The sequence below is a fragment of the Cyprinus carpio genome, chromosome A13, assembly GCF_018340385.1.
Source record: "Cyprinus carpio isolate SPL01 chromosome A13, ASM1834038v1, whole genome shotgun sequence".
In the NCBI taxonomy this organism is placed as follows: domain Eukaryota; kingdom Metazoa; phylum Chordata; class Actinopteri; order Cypriniformes; family Cyprinidae; genus Cyprinus; species Cyprinus carpio.
In genome coordinates, this window is record NC_056584.1 from 29475272 (window position 1) to 29486094 (window position 10823).

General features: G+C 40.0%; 1 protein-coding gene across 1 annotated transcript in view; it reads left to right on the forward strand.

The window, feature by feature from the left end:
* The first annotated feature begins 2419 nt into the window (after nucleotides 1-2419).
* Nucleotides 2420-10823, forward strand: part of LOC109069595 (protocadherin-15-like) — a 113985-nt gene continuing 105581 nt past the window's right edge. The window contains exon 1 of the mRNA XM_042769623.1: nucleotides 2420-2478. Coding sequence (XP_042625557.1) covers nucleotides 2420-2478 — 59 coding nt within the window. The remainder of the gene's footprint in view (nucleotides 2479-10823) is intronic.

Sequence of the window (10823 nt, forward strand, 5' to 3'; positions counted from 1 at the left end):
GCAAAAATATGAACACATTCCCAAGAATGACAATAGTTGTTTCTTTGTAGCTAGTTTTGGAATTTGTTTTGCAAACAGTGACTTCCTCTCTCCCATATGACATGCACCAAAAATGTAACTTGCTGTTGTGCAAACTGTAACTTTGACAAGCTTGGTTTATGACCAGTTTAACAGTGTCTTTTTCACACTGCTCCTTTGTTGGTCTGCATACCATTAAGTGGTGCCAGGTGTCAGGAGTAATGGTTCTTGACTCCTTCTCAGTGCCTTTTTATGTATTGTTGGTGATTCCCAGTAGCCTTGGTATTATCTTGTAAAAGTGTAACCTTTCCCATTAAAATTTACTGACTGGGTGTACTGGCATACTGATCTGTCATTTGCCAGATCGACCATAGACAACCATTTGGCATCTGATGACACTTGAGACAATATTAGCACATTTGGTGCATGCGCCTGAACTGCAGCATTAATAGCTTTTAGGTCTTGCACAAATCTCCACTGAGTTGGCTGACCTTTGTCTCTTATTTTTTTTGACAGGAAACAATGGGGTTCATACTGGAGAGTGATTGCATGGCACAATAATGCCCACTTCTCATACAATCAATTGCTTCCTTTTTTTTTATTGTGGTTTACATACATAAAGTCAGTTTTTGTTGTTATCACCACTGGTCCAGCTCCTTTTATTAAACCCACGTCTGTCACGTCCGGGATACAAGGAAACACGGTGAGAGATCCAAATGCGAGTACGTCTTTATTTAGGGGCAATCCAAAGAATAAACAGTCCAGGCAGGGGTCAATACCAAACATATCCAAAAGATAAACAAAAAAGGACACCAGGCTAGAACACGACTAGAGACGGACAAGAATAAACAAGGACTCCGTGACACATACTAAGACAGACCGGTATAAATACACAGGGACATGACAAATGCTAATGGGGAATTGACTGCGTGCAATGATTACTAACCAGTGACAGCTGAGTGCAATGAGGGATCATGGGGAATGTAGTTCAGGAAGTGACCGACACCGTGGGGAAGGAGGACATCTAGTGGTTACCCAGGGAACACAACCCAGACACTGTGACATAGTGGGGAATGTGGGGATTTGGTGGTTGACACTCCAAGACTTCAGGGGTTGTTGGTGGAGGTATGGGAACAGAAGTTAATAAATAAAAAAAAAAAGGATAAGGAGGGAGGTGGACTGGTGGAGGTAGAACAGGGGGAGGGATGGAGGGCCAGGGCCATGTAGGGGAACAGGGACAGGAAGCGATGGCTCCACCGGTAGCCAAGGTGGATCAGTCAGTTCAGGGGCCCAGGGTGGACCCGAAAGTTCAGGGGCCACAAGGGACCAGGCAGTTCAGGTGGCCACGGAGGATCCGTCCGTTCAGGTTGTGCAGACGGCCAGGGGAGGACAACACGCCATTTGAGCGGCCAGGATGAAACCTGCCCTTCCCGGGCCCCTGTGGAGACCTGAAGGTGCTCTGGATGGCCTGTGGAGACGTGAAGGTGCTCTGGACGGCCTGTGGAGACGTGAAGTGCCTCGGCTTCGGGAACCATCTCGGGGACCGCCTCCGGCACCGCCTCGGCATCCGGAACAGCATCGGGCACCGCCTCGGCCTCCGGAACGGCCTCGGGCACCGCCTCGGCCTCTGGAACAGCATCGGGCACCACCTCGGCATCGGGAACCGCCTCGGCATCGGGCACCGCCTCGGCCTCCGGAACAGCATCGGGCACCGCCTCGGCATCGGGCACCGCCTCAGTCTTTGAGGAACGGTCGATGCCTGTCTCCTCCTCCGCCCTCTATGACGGCGAGTCGGCGGTACCTTGTCCGGAGACTCAGGCATTGAGTCGGCCCTCTTGTCTGGCGACACAGGTGTGGATTCGGCCATCTTGTGCAGTGGCTCTGGGCTGGCGGCCAACTGGTGCTGTGGCGCTGGGCTGGCGGCCATCTTGTGCTGTGATGTTGGGCTGGCGGCCATCTTGTGCAGTGGCCCTGGGATGGCGGCCATCTTGTGCTGTGGCGCTGGGCTGGCGGCCATCTTGTGCTGTGATGTTGGGCTGGCGGCCATCTTGTGCAGTGGCCCTGGGATGGCGGCCATCTTGTGCTGTGGTGATGGGCTGGCGGCCATCTTGGGCATTGGCGATGGGTTAGCGGCCATCTTGTGCTATGGTACTGGGCACGCTGAGCTGGTGGCCATCTTGGACTGTGGCGCTGGCTCAGCAGCCGTGACGTGAACACTCCTGGGAACCTCTAGGATCTTGTTCAACATGGAGAAGTAATCCAAAAATGTCTCAGCGGCCATCTTGGGCAGTGGCGCTGGGCTGCGGCCATCTGGCCTCGTGGCGTGGAGCTGGTGACCACCCTGTGCTGTGGCGCTGGGCTGGCGTCCATCTTGCCTCGTGGCGCTGGCCCTGCGGCCATCATGGGCAGTGGTGCCACCATGGCGGACCTGCGCTTCTTCTCCCCTATCGGTCCGCCATGGTGAGCCAGTGGCTCTGATTCGTCCCACCCGAGCCCAGGGTCGAAGGGGGGCCATGGTTTTGAGAGCGATGCTGAGCCTGGAGCCTCCTCTCGACCACCTCCCCTCCTCGGTGACCTCCCCTGGTCCCCCAGAAAACCACCAGGCGAGTTCCCTAAAATATTTTTCTCTCGCTCTGTGTGTGTGGGGGGGAAATGTGAGGAGATATAGCTGTGTATCTGATTTTGGGGGTGTTTCTGTCACGTCCGGGATACAAGGAAACACGGCGAGAGATTCAAATGTGAGTACGTCTTTATTTAGGGGCAATCCAAAGAATAAACAGTCCAGGCAGGGGCCAGGCAGTGACAGCTGAGTGCAATGAGGAGACAGGGATCGTGGGGAATGTAGTTCAGGAAGTCACCGACACCGTGGGGAAGGAGGACATCTAGTGGTTACCCAGGGAACACAACCCAGACACTGTGACAACGTCGTACTGATGTTATGCCAATGTGATCTCATGAGAATTTGTATGTATTTCACGTAAAATGTGGTTCTACAAAACGTACATTTACTTATGTTTTCACAGGCACTAAACCGTACAATACTGATGTACTGTATTTACAGCATTTTGCTGTAACCTGAAACCTAAAACGTAAATTATTTACGTATGAACAACTTTACAGACTTACTAATGAATTCTTATTAATATTGAAATCGCAACATTATTATATTCAGTTGTCAAATCAATGGCATTATGTTTTCAATTGCATTATTAAATGAAGCGTACTCAATTACTTAATATGAAATAACATTTTGTTCTGTGTGATTTCTGCAGCCAACTCGTTTTGAAAAATACATAATGTAAAACAAGACTTTAAACCCTTAAAATGAATAACATTTCTGCAGTCTTACCTATTGCTTATCATGTAATATTTACTTTGTTTGATATGTTTTCTCTGACGTGCTGTGATTGACAATAGAACCATAAGAAACACCAAAATGGTGAAGAAAATTTATGTGGAAAGGGATCTGTTCTCATTACTTTGTGCTTCATTGTCTATTTCCTCTCCCTATGTTCAGCTTCCTCATATCACATTTCTATTGCATTTGAAGAAAATCCCTAAATCCTTTATATTTACCTTCTTCTTTGCTTCATTTCTGATTTTTCCAGACTAAATGTCCCTTGTTCTAGAAACCTATGGCATCCATCCAACAGAGCACTGCTGTCAGTACTTACTACGCCATTCAACCTGAGTCTCTGTTTCCCTGCAGCTGCAATTTACCCTCATGATTGTCACCATAACCAGGGCCACATCATCCTAATGGGCAACATAGGCTGCAGCCCAGGGCCCCAAACACTAGGGGGGCCCGAGTCAATTCTCTTTTGCATTTTATATAGGGTTGCCTACTGTTCCGTATAATACGGAATCATCCCGTATTAAAGGCATCGGTTTCTCCATATTTGCAGGCATACACTGTATGATCACCTAGACCATACAAATAACAAATAAATATATTTTTTTCCCAAAGCATTGTTTGAATTAAGAACATAGGAAGACTTTAAGACCAAGCGGAATCCCCTGCTGCCTACCCTGATAGCATACACTTCCGGGCCTCTTCTGGGCCAAATATGGCAGTTCTCAGTGGCAGAGGTCATTTGGGCCAGATTTGGCCCACACACAACAAGACGGTTTTAGTGTCAGTTCTGGCATATTGTATGTGGGCCAGATCTGGCCCATGTGTGACAAACCGGTTTTAGGTTGAGTTCTGGTTTGATGTATGTGGGCCAGATCTGGCCTATGTGTGACAAACCAGTTTTAGGCTGAGTTCTGGCATGTTGTTTGTTGGCATATAGATAGATAGATAGATAGTTAGTTAGATATACACACATTTCTTTGTCCTACAAAGACCTGTTATAAAGCTGCAATGTTATTTGATTTTTTACATTTTTGAGCCAAATCTCAAAACTGTCCTGTGATGTGACATAAAGATTTTAATAAATACCTCTGGCATAATTTTTTTTCATCCATACATTTCTGAAAACGCAGGAACTTGACACATTTTGTATCTGAAAACCATGTCCTCTAGTGTGACACCATATCCTTTAAACTTTTTTGGAACCACTACAAATGTTTTACGCTTTGTTGTCCATTAATATGACACCCCTAAATTATATATTTTTAATTAAAAAGTGCATGTCAAACTACATAATCATAGAAAATTATGCAATTGTGTCTTGCTTACCACTAATGACAGGTTAGCTTGGAATAGCAAGGTCATTAATTGACACAAAAGGCTAAAACGTCCTTTGGTGTGACAGAAAATGTCCTCTGGTGTGACGCCTGTACTGTCACACCACAGGACAAAGATGTCACACCAGAGGACAAGGTCTTTTTAAAAAAACATTTTAAATAATTAAATACTATTTGTTTAACTCCTTTTTATTATTTTTTTGATAATTTTCAGTGTTCTTAAATGCAATAATTACATTAATTAAATTAAGCTCTAATTATCAAAATAAAAAAAATAAAAAATAACTTTTGAAATGTTTTACTCTACATGTATTGAATCTAGAATATATGAAAATTTCACTATTTGAAAAAGTTACAAAAAAATGAACTTTTTTCACGATAATCTATTTTTTTCTTCATTTTTTTTTGAGATGCACCTGTGTATATATGAGTGTTCGTAAAAACAACAATACAAAATCTTAAACTATAAAAGTGCCACTTTGTCCCACTATTATGTGCAGGCTTGGCATTTTGCACTAGGCCATTGAACTCCAAAATGAATTTTAAATTAGCAGTGTCATAATTTAATGACATGTTGAATTGTTTATGTAGTGATCTAATTCTATCCACCAAGCAATTGTATGAAAATGTGTGAGACTTATGGCCATGGTTATAGGGATATAACAAGAAGAACAAAGTGCAGTAAATGGTAAAACTGTTCGCACTACAAACCAGTACATTCATAATTAAGACAATACATTAGAATAACATGGTAAGATACACCAGTTTGCAATAGTAAACAACAAAACAAGCTGTTTGTACAGCTAATATATAAAAAATATAATATAATATAAAAATACGTATAGTATAGTTAGGTATGCTAACTCTATATTGTGCTTTTATTTATGAAAGTTTGAGCTTTCAATCAAATCTTTATGTGTAGATGAGAGCTTTTTACCGTTTTGTTATGGTTTTGCTGGTAATTTTTCAATAGATGATTGGAAATTTCTTAATTTATTTAACCTAAACCTATACACTTTTCTGTTTACCAATGACGTAACGTTATCAAGGAGCGTGAAAATTGGCTGAAAACTAAAGTTGTTTTGATCTTTTATGGTAAACAAATATTGATAAAACTGTTCTGCGATTTCAAGAGTGACAAAATAATCCTTCTACAACACAAGGGAATGTCCAAGATTTCAACATTTCTGAAGGGAGCTGCTGACAGAGATGTAGGAAACGCTGAAAAAGCTAATTAAATAATCTAATATACATTTTTTACATATTTTCACAACATCATTTCACCTACTGTATATCACCATGAATCTATTATTTGCTTTTGGGAAAATACACCTTTTTTATTTATTACAGTTATTTTAAGGTGGTTTTGACATCCTAACATGAGTGACCATGTGAGCAATATTAAATTAACAAGTAAACCTAAAATAAAAAATCTGTTATCTTTATTATTATTATTATTATTATTATAAAATTATTATATATATTTTTTTCTTTTTGTATATATTTAATATATTATTATTATTATTTTTTATTTTTTTTTTGCATTTCACCTCTGGTTTAGTGTGTTTCCTTTTAATAAACCTGGAACTGCATACTAAATATGTGTGGCTCTGTGTTAGATTGCTTGTTTTGTTTCTAGTTTTTTTAAGTGCTGACGGCCTGCTGCACCCCAGCAGAGTTGGAGCGAACCTCCTGTAAGACAACTTCTTCAAGATGCTATTGGCCATAAGACTAGTACAGGTACATCTAAAAAAAAATTGAATATCATGGAATATCATTTATTTTTTGTAATTTAATTAAAAAAAGCAAACTTCCTTATATTCTAGATTCATTGCACACAAACTGAAATATTTCAAGCGTTTTTTGTTTTAATTCTGATGGTTACGACTTATAGCTTAGGGAAAACAAAAATCAGTATCTCGAAAAATTAGAATATTTTCTCAAAGATCAATCAAAAAAAGATTTACAAAACAGAAATGTTCAAGATCTCCAAAGCAGATTTAATATGCACTCAATACTTGGTTGGGGCTCCTTTTGCACGAATTACTACTTCAATGCGGTGTGGAATGGAGGCAATCAGCCTGTGGCACTGCTGAGGCGTTACTGAAGCCCAGGTTGCTTTGAAAGCAGCTTTCAGCTCCTCTGTATTGTTTGTCAGATGTTACTTCACCATACCCCATAGATTCTCTGTGAGGTTCAGGTCAGGTGAGTTGTCTGGCCAATCAAGCACAGTAATATCAAGGTCAGCAAACCACTTGGAAGTGGTTGTGGCACTGTGGGCAGGTGGTAAAGTCCTGCCTGCAAAATGAAATCAGCATCTCCATAAAGCTTGTCAGCAGATGGAAGCATAAAGTGCTCCAAAATCTCCTGGTAGAAGGGTACATTGACTTTGGACTGGATAAAACAGAATGAACCAACACAATGAACCAAGGGCGGGTTTTAGTGAAACGCAGAGGAGCTTCTAGCCCGACGGTGGAAACGCAGTGCTATTTTGGCCTCGTGCTACTGGCCCGAAGCTATTAGCCCCGCCCGGCCCGTTTTAAGCCCTGGCTCGCACTGGCCCGACAGTGGAACCAACAAAATGTGGGAGAGAGTGTGTGTGTCTGTGTGTGTTTGTGATTATGGTTTCTACAGGGTCAAAACAATAGTCAGGCAAATTAATACTAAACAAAAAAAATATGTAATATGAGATTACTTTGGCTTCGAAATGACAGACATCAAATAAAAAAGGTAATGTTAATTTGCAAGAGCTGTGTCACATGTAAAGGAAACAGGTCAATTTAGCTCAAAGTGAATCATCTAAGATTTTAAAGGGAATTTGAACAGAATCACTGTTTCACGGCTGATCACTGAAACGGCCAGCGATTCACTGAACGAGCCATTTAACATCAAATCTTTGTTAAATAAAATGTTATAATGGGATTCTTTCCTTTACATTTGTATACTTATGTTTGTCAGGGACAGAAGATGACGGAGACCGTTTCAAGGTTAAATGGAACAGTTTATTGAAATGGCAGAGAGTTAAGAGCCAATGGCAGATAAATTGAAGCTCGTAGGGAAACCACAGGTACACAGACACACTCCGAAATCCAAAACTCCACTGAAGATGAAGATGATGATGATAGAAATCTATTAAATAAACAGAGAGTCAGGTTTAGTTCACAATAGCTCACAATGTAGTTCGCTTAGATGAGACCAGACAGAGAGTGTGTGTCTGTGGCTGATTTATATAGAACAGAGCTAATGAGAGGGTGACAGGTGCAGCAAATCAAAAGTCCGGTGATTGTGATCGGGGATAATGAGTACTGTGTGTGGAAGGACCTGGCGCATCCGTGACAATGTTGTAGACCATGAAATAGCAATTGATTTTGGCGTTAAGATACAAGTTTTAACAAAAAACTAAATAAATTATAAAATTATAAACATCACAATTGAACCTTTTTTTTTTAAGAAAAGGGATGAGTCAGAAATTTAAATTATTATATTATTTAAAATGGATTTATGTGGGTGAATTTTCACATTAGTTTGAACAGAAACTGCAGACTGGATTACTGAAAATGCACATTCATTCTCTGCTGGTAGGAGGTGCTTTTGGAACATCAGAAATATAGTGGTTTCCCCCGTAATGGCTGTAAACAAAGCAGTTCAGCTCATAAATTATACTTTATCAGGTAAAGTGAAAATGTGATCGAAACTTTTCTGAAGACAATCAGTTCCCTTCAGAGGTTCATTCATATAAAAACTTGAATTAGTGAGAATGAGAAAAGTGTGAAAAAATATAGCCTATATTGACGAGGAAAGTCCACTGATGAGTTACAGTACCAGCGTAAGCCTACATTTTATTTTAGTCACTTTAACTTAGGGCTAAAATATATAATCGCGATTTATTGCATGATTGTCATGAGTTAACTCCTGAATAATCCTAACTTAATTTCACATTTTTAACTGTTCTAAATGTACCTTAAATGAATACCTTTCCCCATGGTTTCACAGACAAGGCTTAAACTAGTCCCAGACTAAAGTGCATGTTTGAGCTGCCTCAACTGAAAATATCTTGCTCTGACATATCATTAAATATGTCAGTATCATTGTTTTGTGTCAAGATGCACACCTGAAACATTTTCTTCTAAGGCATTTTTGTAAAAAGTGCTTAAATATCTTAATTTAACTAAGGCCTATTCCTGGTCCCGTTTGTGAAACTGGGCCTTCAGTTTTTTTTATCTAATTAACATGGGCATGGATAAATATGGATGCTTTATGTAATATATGTTTATTATTAGTGAAACCATAGTTAACAGAGCATGAAGAGTAGACATGTTTCATAGGTCATAGATGTTTTTCAAAGAACTTGTTTATGTACATGAAAAAAAAAAAAAACATTGAAATACTAGGTTCCCATTACTTCTCTTTCTTTGCACTGAGCAATTTACTTACACAAACCTGTTTGCATTTTCACATGACAGGGCAGCTCACTTCTTCTGAACATGCCAAATGTACATTTATTATTTATTACTACATTTGTTTGCCACTCTGTGCCACATTCTGTATTTTGATTTTCATTGATATATTTCGTTGTCAGACAACGGGATGAATATGAAATAGGGACAGAAACGGGACCCATTAAGACTAACCAGCTCTCCCTTTCCAAGATGTTGATGTGTAAATAGGGTCTTGATTTATAATCGTGTGTTAATCTGCACAAAAAATCCTGGTTTATAATAGTGTAAAGACAATAGCTGTGCTATGATTTCGGCTATACTTGCATGTAAAATTAGAGAAGCAACATATCTGTGGTTTAACTGAAAGCGCAGCTCCTTTCACCCGCTCACTGAACAGAGCAGACCCAGAGAGAGAGAGGTGTGTGCGCGCTGGGAAAGACAGACCTCGCGCTCGTGCGGGCATTCAGCTTCAGATGCATAATATTTTCATTTGCTACAAGCAGGATCCACAAGAACCACGTTCAACTCGGAAACGCAGACGGTTGTCGTGGTAATAAACACCATAAACAGCAACCGTTAACGTGTCCGCACTTAATGCGCATCTCGTATATGAAAAGCATTTTAGGCGGGCCCTTGGCTTTTGGGGGCCCAAGGCAGTCGCCTACCTTTGCCTAATGGGTAAGTCCACCCCTGATACATGCCATGTGTATATGTTGTCTTTCATTTACTAACTGCTTGTTTTCTTTAAATAAATAAATAAATAAATAAATAAATAAATAAATAAATAAATAACACATGATTATATAATTTTTTTGTTTTATATCTGTGTTTTTTAATACAATTAACAAAAGCAAAAAAATAATAATAAAAAAGCCTCTAAAACTAGCATGCTCTGTTCTTTTTCTATACTATCTGTTTTCTTTTTATGCAATTAAAAAAGACGTGCTACATGTACTGCATTAAGCTAACTGAGACTTGTTAAAAAACTTGCACACCATTGCTCTTTTGTTGATTTTGATTGCTTCCATTGTCCTCATTTGTAAGTCGCTTTGGATAAAAGTGTCTGGTAAATGTTTTGTAAATGGGTATAACTATATTTATAAATATTTAGCTGTATGTTTTATTTTGTAATAATGTAAATGTATTTGTTTTATATCTATACATGCATTTGTATTTCTGATTTCTCTGTCTATGCAAAGATATATTTTTAAATATCTGTATTTGTCTAATTTTTATATTTTAATAAAGCAGTTTAGACAATATGAGTGTTTTCTTTATTCTGGATGAATTACATATGCTTTTGTATGTAGAAAGGGTAAATGTGTGCCATATCTAACCCAGAAGAAGTCAGCCACAAAACAACTGGACGGATCTGGGCCACATCTCAGAAATGGTGTGGGGTGACATCTGGGGCCAGGTGGTTTGCCCACACCATTTCTGGGATTGTGGCCAGATCCGGTCCAGTTGAGGCTGACATCTGTCAGCCAGACTCAGGTTGAGTCATTGCCATCATTCCACGCGGTATGTGGGCCAGAAGAATGTGGGAGATGTGGGCCAGAACTGGGCCACATGTCATTTGCTATGTAAAAAAAAAATAATAATAATAATAATAATATTACCATTGTAATATTTTATTGTTGTATGTGGGGTATATTCTTCAGTATTGTAATAATATTA